The sequence below is a fragment of the Meles meles genome, chromosome 14, assembly GCF_922984935.1.
Source record: "Meles meles chromosome 14, mMelMel3.1 paternal haplotype, whole genome shotgun sequence".
NCBI classification, from domain to species: domain Eukaryota; kingdom Metazoa; phylum Chordata; class Mammalia; order Carnivora; family Mustelidae; genus Meles; species Meles meles.
This window is the reverse complement of record NC_060079.1, coordinates 30,335,377-30,349,398: the sequence shown is the minus strand read 5'-3', so window position 1 is coordinate 30,349,398 and position 14,022 is coordinate 30,335,377. Positions and strand designations below refer to the sequence as shown.

Genomic DNA, 14,022 nt, shown 5'->3' with positions numbered 1-14,022 from the left:
GGGAATTGCTCCCCTATTCTAATGCATGGCTGCCTTCCTACCTTCATTGTCAGGGTCAAGGGTTGAATGTTCCCTGCTGGGTATGACTGTAAAGTCACGGGAGTGAAAATGTATTTAAAATTGATGCTAGCAAACAAAAGGTACCCAGTAATATTCCCATGTTCAGGTACCTGGCTTGCCATCGCTTTGGAGGGACTGTATCAGAGTTGAGTGGCCTTTCCCTGTCTTCCTTTTCTCCATTACCAAGCCAGCCTTACCTCCCTCCACCCACTCATCCATTCCATGCTTCCCTCCTTTTAAAAAGGGAATCAGTATTAGTGTCCTTTATCCTATCCCTAGTAACCCTAACTTCAGAGCTGCTGGGCGTATGTAGTCCAAGGAAGGGCTGTCCCTCACGAGAGATCATCGAGGGAAAGTGGTCTGATGGGGGATATTGGTCTGATGAGACAGCAGCATTTCTGTTTTTCCTTTTCCTTTTCTATAAAGACAGGTGTCCCAGGTTAGTCTCCTACTGGTATCTGGTCACTTACCAGATTTCACGTTTGCACGTTTCTTATATATTTTATGTTGCTGCAAAAAAATGTTCTTCTGACAACAAAGTCACATAAGATACCCTTCCACTTGAGAGCCTGGTTTTTCATGTCCCTCTCTCTTCCCGTCCTAACAGATAGATACGTCATCCCTTGGGTTTACAGAGATGAAAGAGGCGATCGACGTTTTGGCACACTGCATCATTGAAAATATTTCTCATTCTTGGAATGAATATGTAAATTGCATATGTCGCCATCCCACATGGCACTCTGCATCTGGTACCGAATGGAGCGGGCATTGTTACAGTGTCATTCGATGGCTTTAACCAACCACGGGAACATCAGCAACTGTAATGCATGATGCTGCTGTGACGCTAACTACAGACACAGACAGAGTGCCCAGAAGAAAAATATACGCCCTTTTTTGGAATAGAGCCCTGGGTAATTACCCTGACTATTGTTCTATGAGAAAGCCCATTTATACCTCTTCATCAATTTAAGGTCTGGACATGAAAAATCGCCAGCATTAAGCAGTTAAGGCAATTTGCTTTCCAGACGAAGAAAGGACAAAAAAATTAGACTGTAGAAAAATCTCGACTCCTGAGTTGTGCACGTTGACAGCCAAAGCTCACCTCAAATTAAGGATCCTGAGGAGGAGTTTTTCTGATGGTGCCTTCATCCTAAACAGAGCTCAAGGACAATGTACTTGGGGTCTGCTTCCTAGTATTGGCACTAGGAGGCCATGCAGGTCACGTCCTGCATGTGGGGCCAGCCCGCAGGTAAAGGGTGGCTGCCCCACAGGTGCAGTGTGACCTGAGGTGGGTCCACAGCAGGTACAGAAGCTTCTGGCTGCCCTGCCCCAGGGGCCGGGTTTGGTGTTCTGAGGAAAAGCTACAGAAACGTTGCTCACCTTGAGAAGTAAGCTCTCAGGGCAGGGTCCGTGTTCCGCCAAGTTGCCACAGAACATGAATTAGGTAATGAGGTTTGCCATTCCGTATGGAGTAAAATGGGAAATTATTGAACTACTTACCCCCAAAATGAAAACCAAAATTAAAGGAATGCAAAAGAAAAGGCAAAATCACAACGAAAACAAATGGCCCCCAAAATTTTACTTACATTGGGTGAGGATTCCGGTTAAGGCATTTTTAAAATTCTCCTTGGCCTCTTCCATCTCCTGTTCATGGGTGGCTTTTTCATTCATCAGCCGGCGGACGTGGCTATTGGCTGACTGCACCATGGAATAGAACTGGTTTGCGGAACGCCGATTCACCTCCCCACGTTCGATCCAGGAAAGGAGCACTGTGATAGCCTCTGAAAACTTGCTATCATCTGGAAATGGAAAACCACCAAGTACAAATCATGGCCAAGGCAAGAAAATGGACTTGACTTTAGGCTCTTCTCAAAAGACCTAACAGGGACCATCTTAATGAATGCATTTCCCGAACTTCACAAATTATCTCTCCTGAGATGAAGTGCTCTAGCATCCTCTGGCTTCCCCTTCCACCTCTAACTCCATGGTCCCATAGAGCCATCCAAGAAACAAACAGTGGTTCACTCTCTCATCTACGAAACGAGCGAATTCAGTTTGAGGTCTCTTCTGGGCATTCTTGGTAAAACAGTATGCCAAACCCTGATTTCTCTTTCTTAAGACTGGCTGGAAAAACTGTCATTAACCTATCTGGTATCCACTTTATTCTTTCATCAGATATGTTATACAATGATACTACTTTTCTGGCTTAGAATCAGAAGAATTAGTGTCTAAATATGGATGATAGAGTTAACTATTTTAAAACTGGATGTAACGGATGATATTGTTCCCAAGGTTTTACTAGGAATTAGTCAGTTTTTTTATACTACAGTTCAAAACTAATATCATCTTACGTTTAATACAACATATTTAATTAGGCTGAAAAACAGAATATTTCCTTGTTTTCAGCAAAAGAGGACTTGTTATCTGGGTGGTCAATATTTTCTCCGGAAGCAATTTGGAAGCCTATTGGAATGCATTTGAACTTGGTTTGAGGTATAAATGGGGATTTGGGGGTGGGGGGGGAATGAGGTTCTACCTGTAAATAAAAGATAAAGTTTATTTGAAAGAAAACAAACTTGCCTGTTTGGGAATTGTTACCGGAACAGACCTGTTATATGGCTTAGAAGTGGGGGGGGGGGGGGGGGGGGGGGCAAGTTTGAAGGTAATTAAGTTAATTAGAACTGGAAGTTATATGTCAATTATCACAACATTTAATCGATCCTACTGCTGAAGGCTTCCTGCATACTTCCCAGGCAAATTTGAGGGGAGAAGTCTTCCACTTATATTTTTCTACCCTTGGAAAATGTGGCTTGAGAAGAATACCCTACATTTCTCAAGAAAACTAGATAGGCTCTGAATTCTAAAAATCAGGAGCAAAATTAAACTGGAAGATTCAGATTCTTACTTATTTATCTGACAGATACTGAGTGCTGATTATGATCCCTCCACTGGAGGAACATCAGAAAAACCATGTGTGTATATTTTTGTTTGGATATATTTTCTATATTATTATCTATTTTTGTTTATTACATATTATTTACACACACACCCCAGATGACTGGACAGGGTGTGATTCATACTTGGTAGAGGAGTTTTGTTTTCTCTAACACACCACATGTTTTTAATCAACCACTGTTGTTGGTATGTTACACATCATACAAAACCTTCCTTCTTGGGGCTCTCTGTGAATTTCATAGCGCATTACAGAAATACCTTTAGTACTTTTCCTGCCAGAGGCCCCCTCCCAGAAAGGGCACCCCTTCCTTGCGGTGGCTGTTGCCTGCGCAGAAGTACGTGTGCTGAACGAAGGCAGGACCAGCCTGACCCCGTGTGTGGGATGTGCTCTGCTTTCTCCACGGTGGAAGTACACAACGAACACATGCTACTGATCAGCACCCACCAAGGCCCTCTCCCACTGCGGCAGGGGCAGTCTAGGGTTGGGGATCAAAGCCTTTTTTCAGCGCAAACCTGCCCCTCCACCCTCATACCTTCACCGGAGGAGACAACAAGCCCTGGGAACGCCCACAGGGCACCCCACAAAGACACCTTTCCTTGAAAATCTCAATACACAGGCGCAGAACACATGCGTGCAGTCTCACGGCGGGCTCATCCAATTCTGTTAACTCTGGAATTTCAGTCTGAGCTCAACCCTCTGTGAACTCCAGCTGCAGCGGTTTCTTATCTCATTTCATGGACCGGAGCGGCTCGTGTAAGATAAAATCCATCATACAACTTAACATTACGTTCAGCCCATGGAGAGGCCCATAATTTAGCATTATGTTTGTGAGAGGCCCACTGTGACCGTTACAGTCAGAATAAATTTTGCCTCCCGCGCGCACTCTCTACCTCTCTCCCTGCCAATATATGTTAGGAGAATGGACCTCCCAAAAGACAGCACGAATAAACCTAACGCTTATAAGAAATCTTTTTCCCCCTCTTAAAAAATAACAACAACAAAAAAGAAAACACCAACTTCATGTACCATTTTTCCCCTTAGCTGGGATTTTCATCTCTGCATAACACAGAGCAAAAGAAACCCTCCACGATTTTGTTGGGGAGCTAACTAGGACAGAGAACAATGCTGTTCTACTTTTCCCTCCTGTTACTGGTTGTTTTTCCTTCTCTTGCCTGTGGTCACTGAGTTCATAAATACACTAATTTACTGTCAGGGAGAACACACTTCAATTTTAAAAATATATGTTTGTTCAAATGATCTGAAAACCAAATTTTATTGTTCCTCGCTCCTAGACGGAGTGTGTAAGTTCACCAGCAGATCACAGTTAATTGATAGTTTTCAGAAAGAGAAACAGCAGTTTTAGGATTAAGCAATTGAAAATATACAATTTATAAAATAAGGAAGCAAGAGCCTTGCTCGTATTTTAACAAGTGTTAAAAAAAATATGTAACACGAGTAATTGTAGGCAGAACTCGATTAGCTTAAAAGAAGTGTACACTTCTGGTGAAAACTCCCGATTTCATCCTCATTTCTGAACTCTCTAAAACTGCCAGGCCAATGTATAATTGATGTACTGACATGTAAATTAAATGTGAAGACATTAGTTAAGGCGCATTTGGTTAAGTTTGGGCAGTATCTGTTGTTGTGTAAGAAGGGATTTATATTAATTAAGACTAACACAGCAACTCACTCTGAATGGTTACAGGAGTGTAAGGGGAGTGGTCATTTTCAATATCCAACTGTAAATTCAATTTTGTATTCAGTGGCAAGATCATTGAGAAAACAGAAAACAATATAAACTAATTTAAACAGGACTTAGATTGCAGCATTATTAAAGCTATTCATGTGAAAAGAAATTAACAGTGCTCATAAAAATCACATCAAAGATGCAGTTATAAAAATTCCAAATATTTTCTGTGAACATGCTTAGGCATAACTCTGAACACAGGTGCAGTTTAGAAACTAGATGTGCAGAGGTGCTTTTTCCACAGCAAGAATTGGGAAGATCGGTGCAATAAGGACTGAATACGGACCACTTGCTCATTAAAAATTGTGCAGTGTTTTCTAATCAGGGTCTTCGAGACATCACACCCAGGTTACTGCACATATTTGCCCCATGACTTTTCTTGATTTGCATTTTCCTCTTCAATCCATCCCCCATTCCCTTATTGTTCTCCCCTTTGTTAAAAACCATGGCCACACACACCCCCAGCCTTTGCCTGTCTGTGCACTCATCCTAGGAACCTTCTAGTTTCTGGCCCACCTGTTCTGGTTCCCTCACGATTCAGCTTCAGTGCCTTTCATGAAGGCAGCTTTTCTGGAACCCCAACATGAATTATGTGTCCATTTGCTATGTTTCCACAATTCCCTAAATATCCTGCTACTAAAACATCAGTCACTCTATATAGTAATTGCTGGTTTATGGATGGGTCTCCAGTTTTGAAGGGCTGACATGAGAATAAAGCTTCCAAAACATATTTCAATCTCCTGGTCGTTTTGAGCTTTTCTCTTTGCAGTTTACCTATATTTGATACACTATTTCTAATAGACTTGACGTGATTAGAGCTAGAGAGCCACAAATTCAGTGGTCAGGAGTTGGGAAACATCAGTTGGGAATAAACATTTCAATTTTGTGTTAAAGAGTATTTTCACAGTGACTCTCAGAGATAAATGTCCTCCTGGCAGTTAGGCTAGCTTGTCCTTTACCCTTCAGGCCTCTGAGGTCATTACCACTGGCAATGAAAGTTAAGAATGATGTCAGATAATCACAGAGAAGAAGAACTTTCTGCAGTAAGGCACTAACTAACAAGCTTGTCATATGAGTCAAAAATCTTTTTGAAGACATTTTCAGTTCTGGGGAAATAATGACCAACTTTAGTTTTGTGAGAAATAAACAATATTATAATGACTATCATCCCTCAATGTCACGACCTAAAGCCATACCCATCTCAGACTTTATCAATCTCCTTCCCTCTCTTTCCCTCTCTTCCATAATTCTTGAGCACCTGGCACACAGTAGGTATTTAAAAAATTGCACATGGTATAAATCTTTGCTATTCAAAGACTTTAAGCTTGAGCCTCATTTGGGGAGCTCTTTGAAAATGCAGACTCACTCTTACTCAGGCTTCCTGACTCAGAATCTGCACCCTACTCCAAGTGATTCATACGCACATTAAAGTTTTGGAAGCACTGGAAGAAATCAGTCAATGAAAAACCAAAAAATTGGCTGGGAGCTCATCTACGTTAAAAGATAACAAAACCCTGAAATGGAAAGTAGCAGCTGAGGTAGTGGAGAATACTGAAAGGATGTGATGTGATCCTTAGGAGCTTCGTGAATCCCTGTCCCTAACCTCCCCCACCGGCATTTAAGGAAGAGCTGCTTTGGCACCTGGCATCCCCATCCCAGGAAAAAAAAAATGTGGAAAAAAAATTGTCCACGACTTGCAAATGGGCATAGAGACCACTGCAGAGCCTTTCAGTGAAATGCTGGCTATGGCCTAGAGGACCCTCTCCATTGCTCCCACCCACCCCCAGAATTATCTGATTCGATGGGGGGAGTGAATCTTTCATTAATTTGACCAGGCTATCTTATTACTATTTAGGGGCAGGACATAAATTGTGGAGTGCTGGTAACAACACAAATAATTCTCCCTAACAATGGAGATGAATTTTTGTTCAGTAGAAAATATGAATCATTGTAGAGCAAATTCTCTTTTGAACCAGTTTTTAATGTCTAAATGAGTTAAAGAAAATCACTGGCACTGTTCAATTCATATTCGTAAGTCATGGTTCCACAGCCACAATATCCTTTAGCCACCCTTGAACTGTAAATTCCTCAAAGGCCAGGCCCGTGCTATAATCAGATCTGAAACCTCAGGGCCATGACGCAGAGCCCAGGACCCAGCAGGTGGACACAGGGTGAACTTCAGTCAAACTGATGAATAGATAATAAAGGGGAAAAGGACTCAAACTGGTAAGCAGTTTTTTCCTCCCCCTTTGTGTATGGAGGGAGATCTGGCCTTGATTTTCAGAACAATATGTGGGATGAGAGCCAGGCCGTGAACACTGACTATGAAAACTTAGGTGAGATGTAATACCCTTATTTATGGCTGGGTCTATAAAGGAATAACAGGAGAGGAGATTAATGTTTGAATAAAATGTCCTGAGAATGAGATAAAAGGAAGATGTTCTACATCCCCCCCCCCAAAAAAAGGGGGGGGGGAGACAGACAGACAGACAGACACACACACACACACACACACACACACACACACACAGTGAACCACAGGAATGGTGTGCTGATCTAGCTATCACTGATTTCTGCTTCTATGATAGCTGGAAACAGCTTACAGTGTAGAGTCGTATATTGACCCAAGCAGAATGGGGATTCCAGGATGGCCAAGCATTAATACTACAACATCCCTAAAATTTCAACACGTGTCCCTCAACATTGGACATCCCTAAACAAGCCTCCATTTTTTGGCTGCTCAATGCACTATTAAAAGAGGTATAACCTTATCAATCCTCCAAATCACAGGTAGCAGGAAAGGTGATGCAAATGGTTAATGCACCCTTCTCCCCCCAACACATACACACAATCTCCCCCAACTCTCATAGTACCTGTAAAAATGAAAACAATTACAGGTGGTGGCAATACGAAAATGCACTGGTTATTCCAGCGTTGGGGTTAAGCAAGATGTTTCCAGATGCAGTGGCCTAGCTTGCCTCTGTGAAGGTCAATAACGCCTAAGGAAGTGATTCTCAAACAGGCTGTGCTTCTCATTTCCCTTGCCCTAAGAAGGAAGCCTGGCTTTTAGCTAATGGAACTTCCACTTGGCTTACAGCATTATTGATTTTTACTTTCTGGGAGCCATAAATATTGACAACTGTCTCAGCAAGACGCCAGCACCACTACCACCCCTCCTCCCTCTGGCAGGCTGACATGGGCCATTCTATATGCAAATCAGAATCTAGCCCTCCGGAAATTATGAATGCTGATCCCGGGAGAGCTGAATTCATGATGGCACACCAGGGGGACCCCAAGGGCACTGCTTCAAAGCTTTGTCAAAACTTCACCTGATGCACAGAGAAACTCTTCATTTCATCACATAATGAAAGATTATGTGAAGCTTTCCAAAGGGGGAAAAAGTACACAAAAACTTTTAAATGCTCTTGCCAGGAGAAACCTCCAGTGAATTAGGATATAATCTTTCTCACCGTCTAATCAATCTCTTCCTTCCACAGTCCAAACACAGGGTTACTCCAGGGGTGGATGGTCTGTGTTAGACACACTGAAATTCATTATCTCATCTGCCTCGTGCTACTGTTTCCAATAAAGTGTAATTATGGTGTTATTGAGCTCCTTCTCACTTTCTCAAAGCCATGCTATAAAGTTTGGGTCTGTGAGCAGTTACTTCCCAATCAGTCTTCATTAAGTTGAATTGTCTCAGAACAATGTCTATTTAACCAGCAGGGTGCCTGCTACGTTTCTTTTTTAGAATTTGTATCAATGTAACAGACGCTGCTTTAGACACTACACAATTACAACTTGACTTCTCCTCTGCCTTCAAGAAGGCCCAGTGGCCACTGGATCTGGGGTGAGCTGGTCTCAGAAGTTCCGCCCTTGCACCCTGTCCAGCTGGGTTGCGGGTCACTCCTGGGAGCTCCCACTGCACTTCTCACACACAATATCAGCAAGACCCGGTACTTTGTAACTGCCTTCTACCATGTCAGAAGCCTAAACTCTGTGAGGTGGGGCTTGCACGTCGTTGTCTCCCCCCGCAGTGCTTATGAGCACAGTCCCAACTACACCATAAAGATCTCCACAAATATTTGTGCAATGCTGGTGGTGAGCATCACTCTCCCCTGTACTTCCGACCATGCCAGGTGGCACCAGTGGCCAGAAATGTAACATAGCTCAAAACTCCAAATCGCTGAGGGAAGGAGGAAGGATCTCAGCATTTTACTATGCACATAGTTTTAACAACTGGGCAGGATGTAGAGGGCCTTGTGGGTCATAATAAAGAGTTGGCTTGTACAGATTTTGCTAGATAGAGCGGATTTTCAAAAAGAAAACTCCAAGAATAAACAAGTACAATGTAAAATGGGGCGGGGGGTGTTTGTAATAAACCTAAGATAGCATGATTTCTCAGGGGAGAAAAAAAAATCAAATCCAATTAGGTATTTTCAGATCGTATTTCCATCTTCTGTTTTTACTCAGGCTTCTTTACATTGGGTTTTGACTGCATTTTTCTTTCTTTTTTTTTTTAATCTCCACATCAATGAAATCATCTTCAGGGAAGCAGTTTCCTTGGCCCCTCCAGTCTGGCTTTGCAGTGTTATATAGGGAGCATGGAGTGGATTTCCTCTCTGAGGCAGCCAATTTCCTAAGCAATTAAATGCTGTTTATATTCCAAACTCTGTGCTTGGGTTGAAATTGTCAAGCTTGATATTACCTGACTGGTTGCCTGAGATGTATCCCCAGCTAGTTCATTCTACTGTAACTGCCATCTATTAAATTTTCCAATCTGTTCTCTCAAGGGATCACAAAGTACTTGGAGAAGGTGCAGCTCCTAAATTCTGCAAATTATACTCATCTATATAAATATATATTTTTGAAATGGCAAAGCTTGCAAATTACTTCACCCAGTTGACATCCCAATCTGTGATCCTCTCACAGCAAAGGCAGTGCTGCGTTCCTCTCACGTGCATGGACATTTCTGTGCTCGTTCCTTAAAAAGAAGAGGAGGCAGCCAGATTTTTGTAAAATCCCTCCAAGCGGTCACAGAATGAAGGCACTAGTTTTTGTCATGTGTAGGTGTAGCCCATAAGATGATAACGCACAATGTGCAGGATAGTAAAAAACTACTTGTTCCAAAATCAACATTCCTGGCTGAGGGTGGGGTGTTGTGCTCTCTCATTCTGAGTGCTCCTTCTGATCTGTAGCCTGAATGGAAAAGGGAGATGATGCCTGTGTTTGCATTTGGTGTGTTTTTTGTTAAAGGGACACCCGTGGCCTGTGTATTTATGTCTGTCAGATGGGCCCTCCCAGAGCAGCACAACATAGGCTGGTGGCAAAAAAGCCCTGGTAGTTACAGTGGGGGGCTTTCAGCCAAAACAGCAGCTGATTAGGGGCTCCCAAGGCCTGACCAGGACATGAGGGCTAGAAGCAGACATCCTTTTTAACTCTTTTAAAGAAACAGAATGTCAACCTCCTATCCTCCTAAAATAGGTTTTGGGCAGCTTTCACACATCTCAGTTAGTGAAAACATCCAATCCACTTACATGCTGCCAGCAGTGTGCTAGGAGCTATGCTCTAAGACACTCCAAGGATCAATCACATCTCTCTTCTCATAAGAAAACATTAGTGGCTTCTCCACTGCTTATGGAGTAAAACCCCAATCCAGCAGCAGCTTTCAGGGCCCTGCCACACTTCCAGCTGCACCCTGCTCTATAAACTTCCAAGCCGCTCTCCTGCGTGCTGGAGCAGGCCCCCTGCCTTTCTCCTCCCGGGCCACCTTCTTCTCTGCTTCCTTGTGTCTTTTATCCCAGAGCTCCTGCCTCTGACTGGCTGTCTTTAAGGCCCTTCTTCTGGGAAAGAAAAACCTGTTTATCCTGCACGGTTCTCCTGGAAGATTTTCTGGATACTTTCATCAACACTAGCCCACTGTGTTCCCAAAGCCTGCTGCTACTCTGTTGGTTGAGTCAGCCGCTGGCTTTGTCCTAGAGTTACTCATTTACTTGAGACGCCTGGGTGTGGTCAGCTACCCAACCTGCGTTCTCCAGTTAAAACCCGACACACTCAATAGTCTGAGGAAGGTCTGACCACAATTTGCCTGTAAATGCAGATGCTGCTCAGATTACAGGACTCTGATCAATAATGTAAGAGAATTCACACATATGCGTGCTCCCGAGTTACAGTCTGGCCCCTCCCCTATCATCCGCCATTCCCTGGGGCAGGTACTAAAGCCTCCATGTGGCTTTATCCCCCATAGCATCAAACAGGTGAAACGAGCAAACTCTACAGAAATGAAATGTACTCCTCTTAATTCCCGATTATTCTGTAGTGTCAGCAGTGTCCCTTCAACTCCATTTCTGAAGGCAGGGATCCTGTTCCACATTTCGCTTCTACCCTCCACAGACCCCAGCGCTCTTTCCCACGTGAAGGGAGACTTTGAGAAGAGTGCAGGTAGGTGGAAGCTCCAGAACCGGAGCCCCACCAGGACCCGGAGCCCCCCAGGACCCGCCTGCCTGCAGGAGACACTGGCCTCGCTCGGTCCGCACAGGTGGGAAGACAGGAGCCTGCTCTGGGGCGACGGCACATGACCCTTCTCCCCTCTTCTACGGATCGCGTTGCGTGACCCTACACACTCGTGCACGAACACAGGTGAGCAGGGGCCGGGCTGCGTCCCAACAGTGGGAGGAAGCGCAAGGGTCCCCTGCTTCCGGGTGCCGTCGCCTGCACACACCCAGCACGCGGAGACCGAGCCGTCGGGGGCGCTGGGGGATGGCGGTGTTGCCCTGCGAGCGGGCCATGCCTCCCGCCGGGCCGGAGACGCGAGGGCGGCCCCCTACCTTTCAGCTTGTCGGCCAGCAGCGCGGCCTCGTGCTCGGAGTAGTGCATGATGGCCGGCGGCGAGGGCGGCCGCAGCCGGTCCTCCTCCAGCTTGCGCCGGTGCCGCTCCTCGCGCGCGCGCATCCGCTGCTTGCATTCCCACTCATAAAAGTCGTCCCTGGCCTGGGCGAAGTCCACGTGCAGGCGGCCCGAGTCCTTTTTGTCCGTGCTGGACCCTAATCGCATCCGGTAACCTGAAAGCAATGGAGAGGCCGGTGGCGTCATGATGTCACCACGGCGATGACGGCACCGTTTTGGCCCCGCTCTCAAAACACCCGGACGAACCCCGCCCCGTTTTTTTTTTGCCCATAGGAAGGGCACTGCATTCCTTCCATAGGAGGCAGGAAGCAATTACCCTCTTCTCCCAGGTGATAAGGAAGTGCTTCGAAGTTCAGCTTATCCCAGATGTGGGGGTAAACACAGTTCTGGGAGGTGTCCCAGCCATCTTTCAAGCCCACGTTACTGAGATGATGACCTCAAGAACCAGGGCACTTACCATAACTCCTTCTTCCCTCTGGCTTCCAGGGAGCTCAGAAACAAATTTGGCATGTAGCATTTTCCCCCTACCTGCGTTTCTAGGGCCAGTGGTATTATATTTTCAATTTACGGTAACTCTCTTGCATTAGTGTTCTTAAATTCTTTTTTAAAAAAGTCAGAATAGGAGTAAATAAAGAATATCTATGGTATTTAAAAAGATCTACAAAGTAAATTCCACAACACCTCACTCCCAGGTTATTGCTTCATTCCCCTAGAAAATGCTGCTCCATTCTCTCTCGGCAGCTGCAAAAGCCACAATTACCAAGGCAATTTTGCAATGCTGTTTTATTTCCACTTATCCTCTCGGGTATGCGGGAGAATATTTTACCTTCAATCAAGAGGCCTCACCAGCTGCCTTCCTTACAGCCCTGCAGCACCTCATCTAGGATGCAGCCCCACACAAATTGTCCACACAATCTTTGAAGGCCACGGGAGCCTGCGCAAGAGCGCAGAGCTGGACCAATAAAAAAAGGGGAGGGGGGAACCTGGAAATCTTTGGGGGATTTACTGCGAGCTAGCCAACTTATAAAGATGACATGCAGAAACCTGATGGGAGAAATCAACACAAACGGAACTGAACCCAGACAGCCAGCCTCACTTCAGATGAAGACGACTTGGCTTTGAGGCTGCTCTTCACTTTGGGGTACTCAGATTTTAAAAACATAAATTCAGGTCCCAGCAGGATCACAGCTGTTGGGGCTGCCAGAGGAGAGAGCAAAATGAGCACTTTTGCTGTGTAGGGGCTTTGCAAATGAGATACCACTGTGAAATGCTATGCTGCACTAACGCTGACATTCGAAATCTCTGTGGTGGATTTCAATGGATTATCTTGGCATTTGGGCTGAAACTCAGCTGAAACCCTTGCAGAGGCTGACTTCTTCCCTGTAGGGCGCTTCACACCTTTGAGAAGTTACAAATACCAAACAGATCTCACATCTGATTCCTGTTACACCCTTCTCATTGCTAGGTTTAAATGGTGTTCTCTAAAAATGGGAAGATACGACAATACCAACCAAAAACGCAAACATCCGATCACGTATGAGCAAAATTCATGCTAAAGCTGAGCGTGTCTTAGTTCTGGGCCGTAGAAACTTAATGAGTCAGCAGGCCACGGTGACAAATCGGCAACAGCTGAGCAGCCCGCCCCGCCTAAGGCTGGCCTGTGACCCTGACTGGTCGGGTGTCCAGAGCACCACTCTTTCGATAATTCTGGTTCCAAAAATTAGCCTTTCTTTCACCAAAACATCATCATTAAGGCCTTAAAAGAGATCCTGATGAGGCTGAGTCTAAAATTAGCTTGGACTTCAACTATGAACACGGTCCTAAAATTAGGCCTAGCAGCTGGGTATGGACTTGTAGGAGCTCACGCACAGGACGGACAGCCTTCCTTCCCTCCTGCCCCTCCAGTTAATCGGACTTTCGGATCTTCCCTGGACTAATGAACAACGTCCCCAGGGTGGCTGAGGCTGAGAGGTAGGAGACCACTGTACATCCAGGCAGGGAGGCTGGAGGTGAGGCCTTTGTTGTGGGCTCCTTCTGCTGCCAAGAGGCAGACCAAGGGGCAATCAGACGACTGGCTCAGAAGCAGGACCAAGGTCCATGCTGGGAAGTGCCTAGCATCAAGGAAGAAATACAGGAATACCTTTCCCGTGCCTAAATTTGGACCTGTTCATCTTTGGCGATGTCTCATGGGGTTTCTGATCGGGTCTAAACGTTGTGTTCTGTTGGAGATGAAAAGCGGTTCTGATCTACTCTACTGCTCTTATTTCATCAGGTGGAGTAAAGTAATAGTTTTATTGGTAGAGCTGTGGTTACAACCCAGGTTCCCCGGGGCACGTCTGTGAGAAACGAGAAT

At 45.1% G+C, this 14,022-nt stretch overlaps 1 protein-coding gene across 3 annotated transcripts in view; it reads right to left on the bottom strand.

The window, feature by feature from the left end:
• ENOX1 (ecto-NOX disulfide-thiol exchanger 1) overlaps positions 1-14,022 on the bottom strand; it is a 581,569-nt gene that overhangs the window by 154,460 nt on the left and 413,087 nt on the right. For all 3 annotated transcript variants that reach the window (XM_046028124.1, XM_046028126.1, XM_046028125.1), the window contains 2 exons: positions 11,591-11,824; positions 1,647-1,859 (listed from right to left, as the gene is read on the bottom strand). In XM_046028124.1, the coding sequence (XP_045884080.1) occupies positions 1,647-1,859; positions 11,591-11,824 (447 nt within the window). The remainder of the gene's footprint in view (positions 1-1,646; positions 1,860-11,590; positions 11,825-14,022) is intronic.